The 23,082-nt window shown below is 38.3% G+C and overlaps 2 protein-coding genes and 1 long non-coding RNA gene across 3 annotated transcripts; 2 read left to right on the forward strand and 1 right to left on the reverse strand.

Moving 5' to 3' along the window:
- The first annotated feature begins 114 nt into the window (after nucleotides 1-114).
- On the forward strand, nucleotides 115-9,319 carry LOC107559485 (kinesin-like protein KIF3B). Its single transcript, XM_016243333.1, is given in 9 exon segments — nucleotides 115-219; nucleotides 2,889-4,399; nucleotides 5,505-5,606; nucleotides 5,986-6,108; nucleotides 6,390-6,508; nucleotides 7,824-7,940; nucleotides 8,036-8,141; nucleotides 8,312-8,529; nucleotides 8,636-9,319. Coding segments are annotated over 8 exon segments (2,322 nt in total). The 5' UTR covers nucleotides 115-219; nucleotides 2,889-2,971; the 3' UTR covers nucleotides 8,745-9,319.
- Nucleotides 9,320-10,732: 1,413 nt separating this feature from the next.
- Nucleotides 10,733-18,206, reverse strand: LOC107559486 (protein-L-isoaspartate O-methyltransferase domain-containing protein 2-like). Its single transcript, XM_016243335.1, has 6 exons — nucleotides 18,036-18,206; nucleotides 15,769-16,127; nucleotides 14,660-14,762; nucleotides 14,403-14,574; nucleotides 13,997-14,120; nucleotides 10,733-12,882 (listed from the first exon to the last, which is right to left on the reverse strand). The coding sequence occupies exons 2-6, from the start codon at nucleotides 16,073-16,075 to the stop codon at nucleotides 12,395-12,397; spliced, it is 1,194 nt and encodes a 397-aa protein (XP_016098821.1). The 5' UTR covers nucleotides 16,076-16,127; nucleotides 18,036-18,206; the 3' UTR covers nucleotides 10,733-12,394.
- On the forward strand, nucleotides 16,091-23,016 carry LOC107559487 (uncharacterized). Its single transcript, XR_001605628.1, has 3 exons — nucleotides 16,091-16,165; nucleotides 18,590-18,730; nucleotides 22,208-23,016. It is a non-coding gene; the product is annotated as an uncharacterized lncRNA (long non-coding RNA).
- Nucleotides 23,017-23,082: the final 66 nt, after the last annotated feature.

A 23,082-nucleotide genomic window follows, 5' to 3' on the forward strand; every position in this document is an offset into this window, starting at 1 on the left:
TTCTGAAACGAGACAGCCTCGATGACGTATGCAGCCTTCGAATGCGACCTCCGGAGGACGCAGCCTTCTAAATGAGACACAGCTACTCTCTCTCTCAAACAGACATGGCTGACGGATTTTTTTTTGTATATGTCAGCGCTAAGAGACTTGAGAGGTGTGTGCTTCTGATGGATATGAAGGCGACGGTGACCTTCGGCGTAATTGTCCTGCAGTGGCGAGGTGAGTTACATTATGTGTGTATTTCTACAGTGTGTGCTGTATAAATGACACGGTTTGTTTGCCGTTGCCAGGCCGCTTGTTTCGAGTCTCCGAGGAGCTCCATCCTCACTGACCCGTTTATATATCTTGACAAGCTCATATTAGCAATATTGTATTATTGAACAAAATAATGACATTTTCAACAAAACAGGCGTCGTTTTTGACTCTTTGACTCATTTAAGCCAGATTTACAGGGATATTTACTATTAAATTATATCGGATGGACTGACGTGAATTAGCAGTGCTGCTACAGCTAATGTAACTTAGTAGTTAATAGATTGCGTTTTATCCTGTAAATTATTATGACCAGTCTTTGAAAAATTATAATTTGGGAATAACACGAGCTGCTTTAGACGTTTGCTGTTCTACAAATATAATATGTAATACTGAGTACAGGCTTGCTTATGAAAATGATTATGTAGGAGTGGCATAATCGATTCTACTACAGGTCTGTGCTTGTAGTATGTGGTATGTTATAGCAACCAGTTAAAGCATGCTACTTTCATTTAGGTCTATACTTTGTTTGAATAGTTGTAAAGCTGCAAAAACGTAAAGTAATACATATTGCAATATACTGTTTAACCCAACACTTACAAATAACTACTGTGGCAAAAGTGATTGTCATTATCTCTGACCTCAGAAGAAAGTTCAACTTTGTTTTGGTATTCCATCAATACATCAATAGTAGGATGGTATGAGATAAAGAGACATAATTATGATATACTAAGTCATAATTATGGCATAGGTTAAAATAAACATAAAAAATGGTCATAATTGTAACTTTTTCTAACAATTATTATTATTATTTTTCCTTTTTATCTCATAATTGTGACATACAGTGGATATCAAAATTAGAGAGCAACCTACAATTTCCTAAATTTTGAGGTCACTGCTTAGTCTTATTTGAAGTTATCCTAACAGGAGTAAAAGTGCAGGTTTTAAGCATATTTCATGAGTTAAATATATTCTGAAGCACAGTCCAAAAAACTTAAATGAGATATTTGAAAAAAAACTCTGATCAAAATTAGAGAACACTTTCAGATACCTCCCAGTTAGTGGTGTTAATCTGGCACCTGGTGCTAATTTCCTTAATTATATGTCAAACCCTGTTTAACTGGCAGCCTAACTTTCCAGTTTTCACTGACTTTGCAAGATGGTGAGCCGTTCTAAAGTGACTGAAACCCTCTGACAGCAGGTTGACCAGATGAAGGCCAGTAGCAGCCATTGCAAGAGAAGTTGGTCATTTCAAATCTGTGATAGAATATTGCATCTTTACAATGTCACTAACTCATTCAAGTCCCCCAAAAAGACTGGTTGTCCACAAAAAACAAATGCACAAGACGACAGGATAATGCGGAGAATCTCAATGGGAAATCGGTTCAACACTGCAGCTGGAATTGTTTGCCAGTTCAGTGCTGAACAGGGTAAGGATCTGTCTCTGCATGTTTAAGAGAAGTCGGACTGAAAGTGTACTCTGCAGTGACGAAGCCTCTCATCAGCTGAAAGAATCAAAAGTCTAAGCTCACCTTTGCTGAGGAGCATGTTGTGTGGAGAGAGTATTATGTATATTACATAACTATGTTGTAATAATATATAATATTGTGCGCAATTAATCTGTCACGCCCACTGGAGTCTCGTCAGTAGGTCACGCATGCGCTAATAGCTCTGAAGTAAACTAACCCTGAAACATAACCTACTCCGGAGCAGGTTATGTTCAGAGAATAAGTTACTATGGCTACTTGCATGAGCTTGAAGCTGAAAACATTGAAAAAATGAAATGGCCGGCCCAGAGTCCTGATCTAAACCCGATTGAAAATCCTTGGTGACAAAGTTATGGCTTCCACCAAACTGTGGAAGAAGAGTGGACTAAGATCACCCCAGAGCATTGTGAGAAACTAGTGATGTCCTGCGGCCGCAGATGTGCTGAAGTCATTCAAAGCAAGGGCTTCTACACTTCCTACTTCCTACTATTTTTGACTGCTGTAACCTTCAGAAATGTTAGTTGTAATTTTTCTTTGTGCTGCAATCATTGCTGTACTCTAATTTTGATCACTGTGTTTTCCACAAAAAAGGTTTTTGTTGAAGTGCCTTGGTTATTTTGTAAAACACTGTTCTACTAGCATGGTATAGCCACAACTAAAATTACTTCAAATTTTGAACAATGAATATTATTTCATATTCAATTATTCATTATTTCACATTCAGTTATTTAATATAATATAATTATTTCTGGAAAAAAAATCAAGTGGTCATAAATTGTTCTCTCCACTGTAGTATCTCATGATTTTGACTTTTTGTTTCATAGTTATGAAATAATAAAAAATATTAATTTGATTAACTTATAATTATGGTGTACTCGTGATTTACTAAAACATGATTTTTTTTTATGTGGTGGAAAATGGGATTCCATGTATTTGTTGTAAGCTTGATATTTGCTTACTCTATTTTATTGCTTAACAGATATGTAGGCTGTTTATTCAGTATTTTTATGAAAAAAGGTTACTACAGATTGCTTGCCAAGATAAATCTAGATAAATAGTTCTGTGTTTGTTTGCTGTAACCATAAAACAAGTTTGTTCATCTTTATCTCTTGTCTTTGTCATTTCACTGAGTTGCATCATGTTTTGCAGGCTCTGATGCTGGCGGCACCATCACTGTGAAATAAACTACAAACTTATTAAGAGAAGCCAGCAGATACGCCAAAGCCATCAAAATGTCTAAAAGCAAGAGCTCTGAATCTGTTAAGGTAGTGGTGCGTTGTCGTCCCATGAATGAGAAAGAGCGAGCCGCCAACTTCCAGAGGGTGGTCTCAGTGGATGTGAAGTTTGGGCAAGTGGCCGTGCGCAACCCTCGCAGTGCATCCTCCCATGAGCACCCAAAAGTGTTCACCTTCGATTCCGTCTATGACTGGAATTCAAAGCAGATGGAGCTCTACGATGAGACTTTCCGGCCATTAGTGGACTCTGTACTTTTTGGCTTCAATGGGACCATCTTTGCATACGGCCAGACGGGCACCGGAAAGACTTTCACGATGGAAGGGGTACGAAACGACCCCGACAGGAGGGGTGTCATTCCGAACTCCTTTGAACACATTTTCACACACATCTCCCGCTCTCAGAACCAGCAGTACTTGGTCAGGGCTTCATACTTGGAGATTTATCAAGAAGAGATCAGGGACCTTTTATCGAAGGACCAGTCGCGCCGTCTGGAGCTCAAAGAGAGGCCAGATACGGGTGTCTATGTTAAAGACCTCTCTTCATTTGTCACTAAAAGTGTTCGTGAGATTGAGCATGTGATGAACGTGGGGAACCAGAACCGCTCGGTTGGTGCTACTAACATGAACGAACACAGCTCTCGCTCTCACGCGATCTTCGTCATCACCATTGAGTGCAGTGAGTTGGGTCCTGATGGAGAGAACCACATTCGGGTTGGGAAACTCAACCTTGTTGACCTGGCAGGAAGTGAAAGACAGACCAAAACTGGTGCTCAGGGCGAGCGCTTGAAAGAAGCCACCAAAATCAACCTCTCTTTGTCAGCTTTGGGCAACGTCATCTCAGCGCTGGTGGATGGGAGAAGCACCCACATCCCGTACCGTGACTCTAAACTTACAAGACTGCTTCAGGATTCCTTGGGCGGAAATGCCCGTACGGTTATGGTGGCCAACATTGGACCTGCTTCCTACAATTTGGAGGAGACTCTGACCACGCTACGCTATGCAAATCGCGCTAAAAACATCAAGAACAAACCCCGTGTCAACGAAGACCCCAAGGACGCTCTGCTTCGGGAGTTTCAGGAGGAGATTGCCCACTTGAAAGAACAGTTGGAGAAAAAGTCTGGCAGGAAGAGGAGAAAAAGGAGGAGAAGGGTTGGAGAAGGCTGAGAGGAGCTAGAAGATGAGGAGGAGGAGGAGGATGATGAGGAGGAGGATGACGACGAAGAGGAAGGAATGGATGCGGATAAGAACATTGTGGATTATTGGCATGAACAACAGGAGAAGCTGGAGAAGGAGAGGAAGGCCATCATGGAGGACCACAGCCTGGTGGCGGAGGAGAAACAGAGGCTGCTGAAAGAGAAGGAGAAGAAGATGGACGATCTTCGCAAAGAGAAGGAGGCTTCAGAGATGTTGGCGGCCAAAGTTAAGGTTAGAAAGCACAGACCTTGGGTTAAAATATACTTTTGTTCAGAAGTTTGGGGTCAGTAGGATTTTTAAAAAAATATTTATGAAAAGTCTCTCCTGCTCACTAAGACTGCATTTATTTGATCAAAAATACAGTAATAACAGTAATATTGTGAAGTATTATTACAATTTTAAATATCCTTTCTATTTCAATATATTACAAAAATGTAATTTAAAAATGTAATTTATTCCTGTGGTGGCAAAGCTGGATTTTCAGCATCATATATGTGATTTTTTTTTTCAGGATTCTTATACAATTAGAAAGTAAAAATAAATAAAATAGAAATCTTTTGTAATATTATAAATGTCTTTACTGTCAGTTTTATGTGTCATTCCTGAATAAGTTTTAGTTTCTTTAACAAAATCATGCTCACCCCAAACTTTTTAATGCTAGTGTATTTATTTTTAACGAATATAGTAAAATTATTGCAAATATTCTGTAATGGGGAAAAAAACAACAAAAATTTTTTGTTTAACAAACAAAAAACATTTGTGTAAAAATGTAAAACATTTTTGTAAATAATTAAAATAATTAAATATTAAATGTAAAAAATTATACTTTTATATTTATAAACATTATACAATTCACGTTATACATTTATAATTTAAAACAAAATTCAATATAAAATAAAATATATAAAATATAAAATATACATTTAAATTAATAATTTTTATAATTGGGCCAGTGAAAATATTGGCAGGGTAACAATTGGCTTGACCAGTCATGCTGAAAAAACACCTTTTGTGAATTCATGAGTTTTTTTTTGACTGATTCATTAAAAGAGGCAGCTTGTAAGAGACATTTGTATTTAATTAAGACTACACTGATGACACTGTATGTTGCTTTTGCAGTACAATAGAAAAACATATTTGTCCTCATTTTATTACTCATTTGTTTTATCTCCTCATGTTCAATGTACGCTGCAAAGTGAAAACTCAGATTTAATTAAATATGTTGAAGACTGGATAGTCGTTTAAGAAACAAATACTCTTAACAGTCCTTCCCTTAGCTTGGCTGATAGTGTCTCATCGTGTTTGGCTTATCTGATAACCAGTTTTTCCCTTTCAGGCCATGGAGAGCAAGCTGTTGGTGGGAGGGAAGAACATTGTTGACCACACCAATGAGCAGCAGAGGATTCTGGAGATGAAGAGACATGAGATAGCCGAACAGGTACAGTTTCCAGTAGCACACTGTGGAGAAATTGAGCTGGACTGTGTTTCAGTCCTCAAGGTTGTTTTAAAGGAGCGGGTTATTTGAGCTTCCTTATAGTTTGTGTAAATGCTGCTTAAAGCATTTGTTAATTTTTTTTTCTCACTGAGCAGTCCTTTCTGTGTTTGGAGGTGCATTAATGCAGCTTACAAAGAAATTCTGATACAATTTGTGGCCTGTCATTGTGTTCAACAATTAATTTATATCTAGACAGTGATTGGACAGAAATATGTATGTACATTTGTTGTTTCTAGGATGTTATAAACTTTATATGAGCAGTTACACATAGGCTTGTGAAATGCAAAGATGTTTAAAATATTCATAATGTGTGTGTGAGCAGAAAAGGCGAGAAAGGGAGATGCAGCAGGTGATGGAGTGTCGTGACGAAGAGACACTGGAGCTGAAAGAGACGTACAGCTCACTGCAACAGGAAGTTGACATTAAGACCAAGAAACTGAAAAAGGTAGTATCTGTCTGTCTATAGCAGTATGCTGTTAAAATTATATTAGGAAGGCTGTGTGCATGTGATCAGGTGTATTTTTAGAGTCCAGCTGTATTCTTTGGAGCCATTAGTAGTAGGACAGCTCTCATGGCAGATCTCCATCCTCCTTGTTGAGAATCATCCATACTTGACTGAATTTGACCTCCTATTGCTTGAGTTTGTAGAGCAAATGCCTTACCTATTCCTCTGAAGATCCTCATCTTTTTTTGAACATCCCATCTGTTTCTGTCTCTTTCATGTAGCTTTTTTCCAAGCTGCAGTCTGTGAAGGCGGAGATTCAGGACGCCCAGGATGAACATGTGAAATACAGGCAGGAGCTGGAGCAGACGCAGAATGAGCTGACCAGAGAACTCAAACTCAAGTATGTCATCACATTGAATCGAGAAACACAATCTGGTGAATCCTGAATCGAATTGATACTCTATCAACACAAAGATTCACAGTCCTACCCTTTACACATACATCTTCCACTTCCTAGTAGTATACCGGCAAATCTATGCCAAAAAGAACCGAGTGCACCAGTTATGTTTACGCGCATGCTAAATTGCTTCCGGGAGAGGATAACAGATCCATGCGCGAGGAAACGGGAGCCTGCGAGCTCTTTTTAGACACCCGCGTGCACATCACATCACCTATGTGCGCAATACAAGGCCCCGCGAGCGAGGATATGTCTCATCGCACGCACGTGATCATCCCCCTCATTCTCACGCTCCGTATTTTTTCATCTGCTTGTTTTTGCTCACGCGAACACTTTTATTTTTGGCAGTCGTGGGGCGGGACTTGCTGGTTTAATTGCAATCTCAAACGCCATTGGTTACTTCCCCTTTTCCGGAAGTCAGCTGTGATTGAACGCCTGTGAAAAGGCGATCCATAATTCACATGTGACCTGAGACATGGCTTTATCAACGACCCAGATGCATGCAAGTTGTCATTTATTAAATTTTTTATAAATATAACATGGCTGTTTTAATGAAAATTAATTGCATGCTTTGTCAATAGAACAGATCTTTAGCAGAAAGTTTATTATATAAATTCTTCCGTTTACTAGTGATTGCAATCTTGTGATGAAAAGATAAAACACCACATAAACCCTTTTTATAGATTGTAATGACACGTTTCCACGGTTATTAGCATGGTAAATCTACCAAAATGTTTATATTTGATTGTTTTTATACAACACAATGCTTTGGGTTATATTAACTTCTCAAAATACAAATAAAATAAAATAAAACTAATAGTCAACTTGTTGCTATAACTCAAATGAGCTGTAGTTCACCACTTTATTTCCACTATATGCTTGTCCATTAAATAATTGTAAGTGTACATAACCTGAAAATACAAACCAATTTGGGATTTACAATTATTTACTTGTAACTCGGTGAACACTCGGTTCTTTTTGGCATAGATTTGCCGGCATATATTAGTTCTCATCAACATGTTTTGTCATTTGTGGGTTCAGTGGTCAGTGTTTGGTTTAGCGTGGAGGCTGAATTTTAAAAAAGGAACCTCTAAAAGCTTTCTGACCTAATTAAGTTGTTGTGTTGGACTGACTGCTTGAAAATCTGGACTCAGCACAACTATATTATGGATATGAACAGTTTAATACACACACTCACACTGAGAAAAAAAAAATCATAATTTCATTGACCCTTTAACATTTGTGTTGTACCCACCAGACATTTGATCATCGAGAACTTCATCCCACTGGAGGAGAAGAACAAGATTGTGACAAGAACCACTTTTGATGAAGAAGATGACCTTTGGAAAATGACCCCCATCACCCGTATTCAAAAGTATTTAGACTTCTTGAAACTGAAGTATTTGTATGGCTACTAACATCCTTCCCTTTTTCATTATAATGTTTCATCTTTCTCTTTCTCTTTCTCAGTGATCAGCAGATGATGAAAAGGCCTGTTTCTGCAGTGGGCTACAGACGGCCTCTGAGTCAGCACGCCCGTATGGCCATGTTGATGCGGCCTGATGTCAGATACAAGGTATGCTGACACTGTTCCCATAATCCCCCGCGTGACACCACACAAAGGCTTCGGTTACAATACTCCCTCACTCTTTACAGCGACACAGATGAGCTCAGGAGAATCAGACACATGTTATGTTCTTGCTCCTTTGCCTTTATCTTTTTATATTCTCCCTGTCCATCTTCCAGGCTGAGAATATCTTGCTGCTGGAGTTGGACCTGTCCACACGGACCACAAAAGACTACGAGGGCCCGGTGATCGCGCCTAAAGTGGCTGCGGCTCTGGAGGACGCTCTGAGGGAGGAGGACGAGATCCAGGTGGATGCCTCTGGTCTTCGTGCCAGCCTGGGCTCCATTCCAGGCCTCAGTGCCTCAGCTGCTGGCTTTTCCAAGAAACCAAAGTCAGGGTGAGAAATTATCCCTCCAACCCTCTCCCCTTTTGTTTATTTTTCACCTCTTTGTTTATCCTATCTTAATATACTTTTTCGTTTTTCCCCCACAATCCTCTCACAGCCGCCCAAAAACTGGCAAGAATGTGAGCACTCCAACTTCAGCTCACAGCCCTTTGTCTGGCTCAGGGTCCCCTCTTTACCCTCAATCCCGAGGCCTTGTGCCAAAGTGACACCGGCCCTCTGTGAAAACCTTCACTGCTCCATATAAACTGACTGGTTTTGGCATTAAATTTCTCAGTTTTTAAACAAAAAAGGTGGAACATCTTGTGTTATTTAAACCCACCTATCAGCCCACAAACTACCTTCTTTTTAGATGTCGCTTCAACATCCCGTTCATAGCACGAAAAAAGTTACGTTTGGCAATCTTTAAAGTCTTGAAGTTTAGATTTGGTTTGCACTCAAGCAAAATGTTACATGTTTTGTGTGTGTGTGTGTGTGTGTGAGGTCATTGAGACAGCAGATGGTCTCGGCATTGACCATAAGTGTTAGTTACGTCATTGTGGGGATGTTTTTGTGTGTGTCCAGTTGTAGGATTAACAAATTTCTCAAATAAAGTAGCTGGAGATGAGATTTATGCTGGTTTGGGCCACAAAAGCACTGTATTGTTGTTTGACGAGAGAGTAAGCACATTACGTCATTGGCTAAGACCCAAAACAACCTCTAAGCCTTTCTTGAAAACTCTTCGAGGTGCTTGGGCTTAGGGAAGGGCCCAGAAATACACTCCTGACCAGGCTGTTGTCGCAGTCAGCGCAAAACAAATTCCTCGTATGTGTAAACATACCTGGCAATAAAAACTCATTCTGATTCTGATTCTAAGGAAAGGCATTAGGGGGTTTAAAGGTCATCACATACTAAAAATATCAGGGGTCCAAGGTGCCTTAGATTCTCTTTAAGTACAGAGGTTTGGTCTGAGAGTCCCTTGACCTGATAGCTGGACAGTAGAACCTGTAATCCACACCAAAACCCCTGTGGATGGTTCCTAAATGCTTTGAATTACGCTCTAAGTCTGTTGGGTTGAGCAGGCTTATATTTAATATTCATGGGGATCTGTAAACAAGAGTTTGACTTGACTAAGTCTTATTTCTGTCTGTGGAACTGTCAAACCTTGAACTAGTAGTGAAGGTAATACCATTGCCTGCTGCTACTGTAGGGTTCTTTTACCTCTTGTGTCATAGCATACGGTTTATGTATATTGCGACATGTTAGTAAATAAATCTGCATTATCATTGCAGTTGTATTAAAATCAAAAATAATAAATGCATTCTTAGAGTAACATTTTTAAAAGGCTAAGTTATTACCATACTAGTCGGTTTATGTTCAAGCAAGTGTAGATAGTTTTTAAGTCGGATTTTCTTTGCTTAGATTTATATGGTTTATTTTTGAATATGTATTATTTAAAGTTGTGTACAAATGTATTTTTGTATATGAGATTTAAGTATCATTTTAATGTCATTCACTGCATTCGTCTGTGTTGAGCGGATTACGTCATCCTATAGTAAACATACAGCTTTTGGATTGTCAGAATGTGTACTGCAAATCCTGATGCTGGTCATTGAATTGAGGGTGAATTTATTCATTTAAATATGCATTATCTAATCGATATTCATGCTGCCACTCCTGTGTTATTGGATAAGTCATTAGTTGCTGTTAGGTTATTTTTTGAGGTTTTAGCATGATATAAGAACATCTAAAGCATTATAGGCGAAATGAAACCGTAAACGGTCTGTAGTCTAATACTCCACTTTCACCCTTCTTCCATGTGATGCATGAGTTCAGTGCTAGTAACCACACTGAGAAAATCATTTTCATGTTCACACAGATTTTTTGTTTTGTACAAAAATGTTTTTGAATTTGTATTTGAGTTTAGAATGCAAATGTCCTCATTGTCTTAACCATCTTTTAATTAAAGGATGATTATCTATTTGAGGGTGTAAGCGCTGTTTTTTCCCCACCCATTTATTCTGCTTGCATTTTTATTCCATCCAAATCACAATATGACTTTAAGTAATAAAAATGACCAGACTTTTTAATGCTTCACCTGAACTTCGTCCTCGTCCAGGTTGTGGTAGCACAATGATATTTTTATTATTATTATTTACAAACATGGAGAATCTGTTTCTTTTTCCCTACTAGAAATAAAATGAACAGAAATGTGTTGTCCAGTGTGCAAATTCAAACTTTATTGAAGGTTATGTCACCTAAGCACACAGTTGTTTCAAGCTAAACCTGGTAGATATGCTTGTATGTTAGATGAGTAAAGACTTTTCTTCTAATATCCTGGATTTTATGGGCTACCTAAGCATTGGTCTCATCAAGGAGAATTAAAGAGAAAAGCTCCTGCACTGATGAAATGTGTAGAAATCAAACTTGGGATCACAGAATTGCCAGAGCCAACCACTGAACGCTCGGAATAGTCTTCCTGTACAGAGATCGTTTTACTACCACACTGTGATATACAAAAACCAGATCATTTTCAATATTTTTGGTCAAAAAACAGAAAGGTCCTAACATTTTGGTCTTTTTGTTCTTGAGTTAAAAAAAAAAAATTACATGAAATAAAATGTTTCCGAAAGTATTCCTGAGTAGGGCTAAAGATTCCGAGCACAACGACTGGAATTAATGAAAAAATACCCAAGTGCTGCATATACCTTGAATTTTTGGCAATTACCAATAAATAGAATTTTACTAAAAATGTTTCTCTTTATTTTCACCCAGTCTTTACAATATTATTTGTAAAGCTTGCGATATGACAATGAACATTGTAAATCACTGTTTGTATAATTCTGATGGATGAAGTTTCTATAGTAACTGGGTGCAGAAATTATGTCTACCTTAATTCGAGCATGGAATAAAGTTGCCGCATCAAATGTAACGCTATCAACAACGGCAATCGAATTTACATGATGTAAAATGTGTCATACCACCACAAACTCAAATACTGTCAAAATGTGGGTGTGCTACGGCAGTACACATGCAGACGTTATTCAGTATTTTGGAGAACACCGTAGAGGCAAGGAAAAGAGTTCAACAGTGGAGGACCAACTTTAGGGTCTCGTGTAAAGGTGTGGTCACATTAGCAAAATTTCACAGGCAAAGAAAGACCAATGTCAATAGAGTAGCAATGCATGAAACACCGCTTACACAGAAATCACTTTCAAACCAAGCAGCTTTCTGTTGGGCAACGCGGCAAATTTGCATTACCAACTTTGACACGAACTCTGCGTGAGGAACTTTTTCGTACTCGCACGAATTTTCAATTGCGTGAAGCACCTCACACACAGAAGTCACGTTCAAACCAAGCAGCTTCCATTTAGTTGTGAGGAATTCGCTTGACCAACGTGAACATGAGCGAAATCTGCGTGAGGAACTTTTCCATCCTTGCGCGAAACTCCCAGTCGTGCAGATTCCTATTGAAATGACTGGATTTCACCAAGATAGGGTAAATGTGGCCGCACCTATAAGCTATAAAAACATATTCAATCCACCATGTCAAACTATGCCACATCCCAAAGTGATGCTACTCTAAAAGAGCTCACAGCTACAAGCAATTCCCACAGGAACAATGTATCGTATCGGACACGTTTGATCATCTCAATCAAGGGGAAAACTGAATTAAAAAAGAGCTGCATGAGCTCATTCCTTCAGTTCCATCTCTGTACATCGTAAATCAAGGAGCTTTGCTTCTCAAAGGGATATGGATATCATGATGTCATTAATTGGGGACTTAATTGTCATGCTAATCCAGCTAAGAGGAGGAGAAAGAAGTGAAAGGCTTTTCTTCACGTCTAATCGTCGTAGCGCTATTATCTCTCGCCACGTCTCATTTCTCCCTGTAATACAGCAGATACATCTTCAGGGGTTCAGGTAACGGGAGTCTTAGAATCTTCTCCCTCAGAATATTAACGGGAGGCTCTGCACGAGCGCAGCCGCTTTCGCTTTTCTCCTCTTCGGTGCCGCCGCATCCTTCCTCATCCTCCTCAGGCAGGTCTTCTCTCACTCTGCGGCAACCGATTTCCTCTTCCTCCTCCACTTCCTCTTCTTCCTCTTCCACTCCTCCGGGGTAGTTGCAATCGTCCATGGCTGTGGGAATCATGGAGTCGTGGAGAACGACGGAGTTGACGCACTGGCGGTAGAAACGGCGGCAGAAGCGGCGGCGTTCGAAGCGGGGCCCGTAGCGGTGCATGGCCCGGGCCCCTGGGAAAGACACCCGTCTCTTTGTGCGTCCTTCCCCCAGAGCTATGGGCTGCCGCAGAGTGTGGCGAATAGCAATCCGGGACAGGTCCTGCAATGTCCGCACCTCAAAAATGGCTGCAAAGCAGAAAGCGAGGAGGAAAGAAGAGTTTTTTTTTTTTTGGCAGTTTACAGTTTCCTTGTTTTGTTTTTTTTAGTTTAATAATAATAAAATTGTAACTATTTTTTTTATGGAATATCACAACTTTTCTTCCATGTTTTCCTTTTAATTTTGCAGCACATTTTAAAAGATTAATTATTAATATTTCATGATATTTCACTTCATTTGATTACCACCATTTTTGAGGACACATTTATATAATTTTTTTTTATATCATTAGATTATAGCATAACATATTTCATAACATATAGCATAACATATAAAAAAAATCTAGAAACTTTTTGTATTTAAATCTTCAAATTTGATTAAATAGTTATAATTACTAATGAAGAGAATGAAGGCTTCTTCACACTAAGAATTTGTAAAATGATAAATAATACATTTAAGAAAATTTGTACTGCAATCATGTTGTTTTTCACATTTTTTTCCCAAATAGTGGGATAAGTCTGTATAATATAATCCTTTATATTGCAAAAATATAAAGGATTCATAGGGGGAAAAAATTATTTTCAGATTTAAAAAATGTTACATTTCCAAATAAAGGCTGTTCACATCAAGAACTAGAACTATAATGATAACTATATAAGCATCTACACCAACGGACAGTAATATTCTGTTTATTATAAGCATGAGCAGTGGTTTTGTCATCTGCCGCTTTAAATGCTGGATCTCTTAAAAGCTGAATTTTGATTGGCTGTCAATGTTTTCATAATTCACCAGGTGGAAAAAATGGTTATGAAAATGATTCCAACAATATTGTTTCTCTGTGTTGTTAACGTTATAGTTGTGGTCTGGACTTCACTATTCTCTTAGCATGGTTATTAAAACTTTAATAATTACAGTTATTGCTATATTTAAGGTTATCCTTTACACTGTAGTAATGGGTTGTATTTGGTATGACAGCATGTAAATGATCAGACATTTGCTTTAATTTTGGTATACAAATACTTTCAGAGAATGATCAAAATTCTCACTGGACTTGGTGTAAACAGTATTGGTGTGAAAAATCATTTGCAATTAGTGTCCTTGTTTGTACTGGACTTCAGGCGGATGATTTGTCAGTGTACTCACGTAAAGGAACACTCCTAGGTCTGCCATTGACATTCTGCTTGGGCTGGACAAGCGGGGCAAAGGTCACAGCGATGATTTTCTTGGTCTCCCAGGAGCTCTGACCTGTGCGGGTGATCTTGGTCAACTATAAAAGAGTTTCTAATTAATTACACTAATTACACATCATCCCATGTGAATACTAATTACACGTGTGTGTGTGTACGTTGATTTGTACACATGGTCTTTTCCAAATATTTCCCAATAAAGTGGGACTAAAGCCATTCTATATGTCTCGGCACCTATTGTAACAGGAAATGTCAACACAAGAAAGAAAACTACATTCATCAAACCATTGACATTTCAAGTGTCCTTTAAAACCTGCTGTGCAATAAGAACACATTAACTTGATGAATAAACATGAACCCACCTTCTCCTCCAGGGGGAGAACTAAGATCCCGCCAACCTTTAGCAGGTTCTTCATGTAGTTCTCATACTCTTTCTGAACTCCTGCTCCACAGTACACCCTGTCATACTGCTGGCTCTCCGGAGGGATCTCCAGGCAGTTTCCCACCACAAAGGTCGGCTCACAGAACTCAAACCTGTGGCCATTAAACAAAATCATGTCATTAAAAAAATGTGACACTTGAAAGCCAATGTAAAGATGCATCACAGGAAATGGCTCACTTGTCAAAGCTGTCGCTGGTTTTGATAAAGTAGTCAAGTTTCTGATTCGCATAATCGACCACATCCGCATGCAGTTCCACACCGTGATTCACACCAAATGGACCTGGTGACAGAAACGACAGATGTGTAAACAATCCTTTTAAAGGATAAAAAAGTGAATTGGTTAAGAAATATATAAATTCAAGGTAAACTAAAAAAAGTTTAAGGGTCAGTAAGATTTTTTTTTCTGTTTTTAAAAAAAATGTATACTTTTAATTTGCAAGGACACATAAAAATGGTCAAAAGTGTCAGTGCAGACATTTGTTACAAAAAAAATTATATTTCAAATAAATGCTGTTCTTTTGAACTTTCCATTAATCAGGGGCAGTCGTGGCTTAATGGTTAGAGAATTGTACTTGTAACCCAAAGTTTGCGGGTTCGAGTCTCAGGTCCGGCAGGAATTGTCGGTGGGGGGAGTGAATTACCAGCGCTCTCTTTCACCCTCAATACCACGACTGAGGTGAGACCCTTGAGCAAGACACCGAACCCCCAACTGCTCCCTGGCAAAAATGGCTTCCCACTGCTCCGGGTGTGTGTTCACTACTCACTGCTGTGTGTGTGCACTTGGATGGGTTAAATGCAGAGCACAAATTCCGAGTATGGGACACCATACTTGGCCACACCTCACGTCACTTTCACTTTTCACTTTCAAATAATCCTGAAAAAAGCTACTAAGCAAAACAACTGTTTTCAACATTGAGAATTATAAGAAATGTTTCTTGAGCAGCAAATCAGCATATTAGAATGATTTCTGAAAGATACTGTGACACTGAAGACTAGAGTAATATATATATATATATATATATATATATTGAAATATTCAAATAGAAAACAGTTATTTAAAAGTGTAATGATATTTCATGACTGTTTTTACTGTATTTTTGATCAAATAAGTGCTTCTGACCCCAAACATTTCAACAGTTGTTTATTTTCTCTCAATGTAAAGTTTTAATATTACACAATTTCACTTCTCAATCTCAACTAAATGTATCTTTTGAAGGATGTTTAGATATTTTTTTTACTGGAAAACAAGACAAAAATTCCAATAAATAAACTGGGTTTACACTCACCCAGTATAAGGCCCACCATGGTGCTAAGATAACCTGTCCCACTGCCCAGATTGAGAAAAGACAGGCCAGGCTGCAGGTCCAAGGCCTCCATCACCTCCGAGTAGATGCATGGAGCAGACAGATGGAGGTTTCCATGCCTCCAGGCCAGGTCTTTATACGCGCTGTCACGGTACTCCTCCAGATAATAGTCTGCTCTGTCAATGGCTCTGAAGGCCCTCTCCACCAGTTCTGAGCGGATGTAATGGGCCTCCTTCAGGTTGTCAATCAGCTCATCGTTGTCCTCACCCGCGCTCACGGCTCCACCCATGATGAAAGCAGAAGAGCTTCTAAAGACAGTCCTGAGGTGTGCCTGTCACTGTCTGGAGGGAAAAGCAAAGCATCTCAGATCAAACCCAGAGTCAGTTGACGCTAAAATGGCAGAACATTCTTATTGAGCTTTATAAAACAAACACAGAGTTTGATATATCAAATAACAAACTTGAAGAATTCCTAATTGAACAACACATACATATTAATAATAATGATACTGCTGTAGTGGTTTTAAGATCATGTTTTATTTAGTCATAAATGACACCTCCAACAGACTGTTGTCTAGCAGGTGGGAAGAAAGGAAAGAATGCTAATTAAGACAGCCGAATCTTTAATGAGTCCACGTCAGATATCTGAGGTGAGCTGATATGCCAACAACTTGACAATAAGACTCGCACTCGCCTTCAACTCCTTCTCTTGCACTCTATTTTTAGGGGTCAGACAATGCCAAGTAAAAAGTGGCACGTTATTGCGTCCCGACTTGAACTCTTGGCAGCGCCTCCATTTAGAGCAGAGATATCATTTGTTTGTCATTTTGGCAAGCAGACAAAAAGCACATGGGTAGCTGACATATTACAAGTCTTTCTTTTTCATCCAGAATCTAGGTTCAAATTTAGATTAATATGCATTTTATTTTAAGTTCTGTACCATTTCAACCATCTTATTTAAAAGTCATTGATTTAGGTTTTAATGTAAAATACAACATATATATATGTATATATATATACACACACACACACACTGCAGAAACCATCACTTGATGAATAATAAAAAGAGCATTCAAAAGAGCATTTATTTGAAATATAAATATTTTGTAACATTATATTAGTCACTTTTTATAAATTTAATGAGTCCTTGCTGAATAAAAGCATTAATTTCTTTATAAAAAAAACGTACCCCAAATGTTGTTACATTTTTTGATACATTTAATATTTAAATGTACTATTAATGTGTTATTAAGATAAACCATGATCACAGCACGTTAGCATATCGATGGTCACATTTGCAAACTGCAGAATACTTCAGACTTTTAATAAATAACCGACTAACAATATAAATTTGCAGAATTCAAGGTACTGTTACAATAAATGAAACAGCAACATTAAAAACAAATATGATTGGTTTTGGATTACCCTTTACCTACAACTACCTGATGGTAAAAATGTTACCTCATTGTTTGCAAGGTTTGGTCTGATTGAGCAACTCACTCAGCAATGATCGACTCCATCTAGTTACAATTGTGACCTGAAATACAACATAATTTAACTTTTTGTTTGTTTGTTTTGATTTTGTACTTTTTTGTTTCAACTGGGCTATCAAAAGAGTCAAATAAATATGTGCTGGGAAATGTGAGTTAAAAAAAAACACAAATAGTATTGTTCAGTATTGTTTTGTTTAATATAGATTTCAACAAACCTATAGTAGGACATAGTAAACAATCCACAAATATGTCAATTGGGTAACAACAAAAGCACCATAGATTCAAATATCAGCACATGCAAAATGGTGGGCTGGTTGATTCTTGTACTTGTCAAGATACATTTCAACGAGGCTGTGAAATCGAACTCAATATGAAAGGTACATTATATCACTTTGCAATTTAATCTAACAGATGAACTATTGAGGTCGTGATGGCACCCGTTAATTATTTATAACGAACAACCGTTTGTAACACCACAGCCCGGTGACAAACAGCACCGAGCATCACGTATTCAGCAGCAAACCGATCGCGCCGTTACACGACACTACAAACACACATCTGTAACGCACACAGCAGCGAGAAAACTGTTGTAACCCAGTAACCCTCATATGTAGGTCACGTTTGTGTTATGCATGTACCAACAGTTAACTGCAGTCGGTCTGTCTATGCACGAGGAGTAGCTTTGCACAACCACCGACATAAACAAAAGAGTCTCCGGCCACACTGGCACTATTTGCCGCTGCGCACGACATCTTACCGTGTGAATTCGGGCCTCAGCGGTTGTCTCGTGCAAACCGACAATGTCCATCGATTACATTAACGCGTATGTCTCGTATATGGATGCGGGCACAATAACGTCTAACTTGACTGCGAAAAAATTCATGCGATGTAAACATAAACCAGCTGACGCCCTGACGTCACACGCACGAAGACGTCGCTGCATTTCGTGGAGATTCGATTCACCTCAGTGACTCGATTCTTTTCAATCTTTTCAGCAAAACGATTTAAATTGAGATGCAAGCATTGGTTTGTGCAAAATAAAAAAGCTAAAACATCGCCAGAGTAGTAGTTGAGTAGTCGTTTATTGTTTCGCCTGAGGCAATCAATGAGTTTTGATGTTGAGAGTCAATGAATCATTCAATCGATTCCGTAAAAGATTCATTCAATCGATTCGGTAAAAGATTCATTCAATCCTGTCATTCGCTTCGGTCTAATGTTTTATTAAAATGTACGAAAAGTATTATAAGCGTTTTCACCACAAATGATAATAGAGCATCTACTGTATAATTGTCTTTCTTCATTTTTGTCTAGCAAGACAAAGAGTCTAAAGACTCGTTCAGTCGGTCAACAGATCCAAATGCCTTGTTCAACGCCGCTCCGCTCCGAATCTTGTAAAGACTCCACATACAGTCCAAACACAGACTCGTCGACGTGACAGCTGCTCTGCTAAAGGTAGGACACAACAGGGAACAAAATGCGTCCACATGGTCCAGTTTACTGAAAAAAGATGCATTCAAGTACAGATTCGTTACAGATACGAACGAAACACCAGTAGAACATGCTCAAATTCCCTCATACACCATTTGAGATTCATAGAGCACTCAAAGCACAGTTATACATATATATATATATATCTTCTTATTTTTATGAACAGTAATGGTTTTCATTTATTTTGGCGCAAATGAGTGCTGCTTCCAAACTGTATAAGCACCTGTAGATTCATTTAGGCCTGATTTACCTAAATGCACTTCCCTAAATATATCTGTCAGATACTGTGATTAGCACTGCAGATATGATTTCATCTCGCTTCTAAAACGAGTGTCATTATTAGATACCGTTGGAAGGTTTCATGTGAATCCTCATTATGCTGAGATAGTATTGTTTTGAGTGTGGTAGTGTCTTTTTGTCTCCAGCAGAGGTCAGAAATGTAAAAAGTTTAGATTTGCAAATGGTGGCACACTCCCAATCTACACAAAGACCATAAGCCTAACAGACTGTAAAAAAAAAATCTCTCCTCACAGCTATCACTATCATGATTCTGACAAAGATAAAATATATATGAAAGAACATACTAGTCAATTGGCATACACTTATTATTTTCAGAGGTTCAGTTATCAAATTGATTAATCAAGACAGATGGAATCATGCAGTGACTAAAAAAATGCAAAACCAAAACGTATATTTTAGCATGTGTATCCAAACTTTTGACTTAACAAGCAAAAAACGAACACACGCACGCGCACACTCACCACGTAGGAAGTACTCGGATATACTCAGAAAGATCACATTATTGACTCTTTATTTATGTTTTCCATATATAACACTGAAATGAACAATACCTCCACAAAACAGACATTATTTTTCTCTTTTAACACTGATATCAATGAGCACAGGTACAAGGATACACAAACACGGTCACAATCCAAAACCAACTACACACTTCATTTCCAAAGTTAGCTCGAATCACGCACAGCCATAGCTTGTCCTGCTCTACAGAAACAAAACCTTGGTAAGGAAACTACCACTGCTACAAAAGTGAATAAAACATGTAGTCTATCACTGTGAAAGTGCTTATTATTATTATTATTATTATTATTATTATTTTTGGAAGTACCATTTCTTTTTTTGTCATTTTCTAAAGGATAATCATTTTGTAGCTACAAAATCACCAGTAAAAATAGCTGATCTCTGTAAAAAGGACGCAAGAGGACAAGCCTTGGCCGTGGGTTAAAATACTTTTTTTTTTTCGGCATTTACTTGTAAGTATTATTTAATACAACAACACTGTTCTTTATTACAAATGTACAGAATACTATTGTTGTCAGAATAATGCCCTGTGTATAAATGGTTCATCTGTGATACGTTCCATGATTATTTCAGACTCGATGAAATGACCCACCACACAATTTCATACCTGAATCAGAATCACAGTTTTGGGAAGAATAGTGTTACGTATTGTGATTTATTTCATGTTGAACAATAAGCTGAATATCGATTTCAATATGATCTGCTCTTGGTGTTCACCACTTTGCTGAAGTCCTATTACAACCCCCCCCCCCCCCCCCAAAACAAGGAAGGAAAGAAAAAAAGGAGAAAAAGTTGGCGTCCTGAGTGGGATTTGAACCCAGTCCTTAAATGTAAACACACCCTTTCCTGCAGCAAACAGAAGCGAGAAAAGGCACACATGAGAAAACCACAGAGCTGTAAGCTACAGTACCTACAGAATGAGGGCCATTTTGGTTATATCAGCTTAATGGGACAAACAGTACCTTCCGACTTTTTAGCTGTTATTGTTTCTCATTTAATGACAGAGGAACCATTTTAATTGACCTACGATTGGCACAAGTCTCGGGAAAGGCTGGACTCTCAAGTACAAGGTGCTAAATCAACCCTTATTTTGTTCCACAGGGAGGGGTTACATATGCTAACTTGCATTTGCAAATGCTACACTGCTCCAGAGAACATGCTACATTATTAGGCAGATTCTACGTACTCATCCTCACCGTGCAACATTCGTAGCTGCTCATCATCACCGACAGCAGGCGTTTAAGAAGCATGCATTGAGGAAGAATAATTCACACATGCTTTAGGCTATCTCATGTCAGTAGTAATAAGCAGATAGAAATGTTTCTCCCATTGTAATAAGACGATGTGACATCTGTAGTGAGTATTCCCTCTTCGCAATTTAATAGAAAGTAGAAACTCTGCCGTTACGGATAGACAACGTCTTCAGATTGCTCTTAAAGCAAAGGAAACACTGTGGTATTGAAATGCAATGCACACATCTTTCCTGCAGAAAGGTTACACAGAACGAGGCGAATGAGGCCGATCTGACATTCTGTGGAAATGGACAAAGATTTATGCAACTAGCGTCTCCTTCGTTTTCTCTGTGTGCGAGGGCATGCCAGTGACAGTCTCAGAACGCAAACGCTCAAACCACATCTTTTTTCCTTTTAACGAAGGCCTTGTTGCCGAGAGCTAACAGATCTGATACCGTACATCCGATTTTGGATGGATAAGGTTTTTTTTTGTACTGGCTACAAGGTAAAAAGATGTCGGTCAAAGGGCATTTGACATTTCCTACAGGATACAGATTCACATCAAACAACAACGAACAAGTCAAAGACATTTGTGATATTTTATCCCAATTCTGTTGGTGCAACTTGTCCAGTAGCCATTTGTACCTTTTTTTAAAAATAAAAAAGAATCCACTAACACACACTCGCGCGCACACAAAGAAAAACCTTTTGGTTGAAAGGTCATTAGTTGGCATTCAAGGTTTTTGAAAAGTGCACACATGTTCTGTCCATCACAATATTGCTGCCATAATAGCAAATGAGCAACATGACCGCTGTGTACTATTTAACGAAACGATCAGCTGAATAGAGGCACAATGTTCATTTCACAACTCGCTATTATGAGTCATACAGATGTCATTGCGATGATTGGCATTTTACACACGTATCTATGTGTGGCGTGTCCCACCAGAACTGCACAACACCATACAATATTAAAGACAGATCCACCGAGGAGAACTTTCAGCACAGTACAATGCGTCTAAACGATTACAGCCTAAGACTAATCTGTTAACCATTGTCCCATTAATGCGGCTGACATACATACAGAGGCCCAGTGAGTTTGGACCGGAAAATAGGAAACTCTACAAACATCCTTGAATTCTTCGCTTTAGAAATGTACGTTTACATATTATAAAACACATTGTATCCTGCAACCACAGTAAACTGGGTCTGTCTTTTCTTTATATTATTTAGTCTTCTATTGATAGGAGTACTCACAGCTTTTGGAAAGATATTGTTTCTGTTTAGCTATTATAAGAGAAAAAGAGTTAACAATTACACTGTAAAAATATATGTATGTTTATATACTATATATATATTTTTTTTGTCTTCTTTTTTCTTTTAAATACAGAATGAATATATTGTGTAGGTATGGCCATCACGGCAAAGGAATAAAGGCATCTGTAACAATCCCCACTTATACCACGGTCACATGACCCGAGGGTAGTGTGGTTGCTGAATGGGCGGAGTCGGTAACGAAAGCACAGGTCAGTGGCACTTTGTGCATCGAAGAAATAAAACTCTAGTATAAGGCTACACGGGTGTATGCTTGTCTGATACTAGTTGAGTAAGGACATTGTGGTTCAAGAGTTTCTATCAGGATGGTTGGTATTCGTCTTCTGTGCCCCGCCGCAAAAACGACTGCCCTCTCAGACAAAGTTTAGCAAGAAAGCAAAAATAATCCATTTGCAATTCATTAGCATTGTTCAGGGGAAACAGTTTTTGGCCACTACTGAGAGCTTGAGGAGGTATAAAGAGAAAAAAAAAAGCACAAGAGGATCCAGAGGAACGTCGTCTTCCTGTCGAGACGGACGGGGTAAGAGTCAAAGCTGTAGGTTCCACAGTACTGGAATTGCTTTTTTTCTCTTTACATTCCTATAGGAAGTAATGCTGGTATAAGGAAAACCTTCGATAATCATCATATCTTATTCTGTAGTCCAAAACATGTTTTTTGTCTTTATTTTTATATCGCCAAAGTTCTTCAAGACTACTAAGACTTCACAAACACACGGAGACGTTACAAAATAAATATACATTACAACCGTATCACAGTTCATAATTTCATCATAAATATTAAATAAATAATAAATAGAGATGATCCTTCTCCTTCAGCTGTGTTGGAAATTCGAAAAAATAAAATGCAAATAGAGAAAGATAGAGATAGATACACAAGTAGAGAGAAAGAGAAAGAAAATTTACAAAATTATCAAAACATTGTTGGTTAAA

This window comes from Sinocyclocheilus grahami, unplaced genomic scaffold, assembly GCF_001515645.1.
Source record: "Sinocyclocheilus grahami isolate Dianchi unplaced genomic scaffold, SAMN03320097.WGS_v1.1 scaffold687.1, whole genome shotgun sequence".
NCBI classification, from domain to species: domain Eukaryota; kingdom Metazoa; phylum Chordata; class Actinopteri; order Cypriniformes; family Cyprinidae; genus Sinocyclocheilus; species Sinocyclocheilus grahami.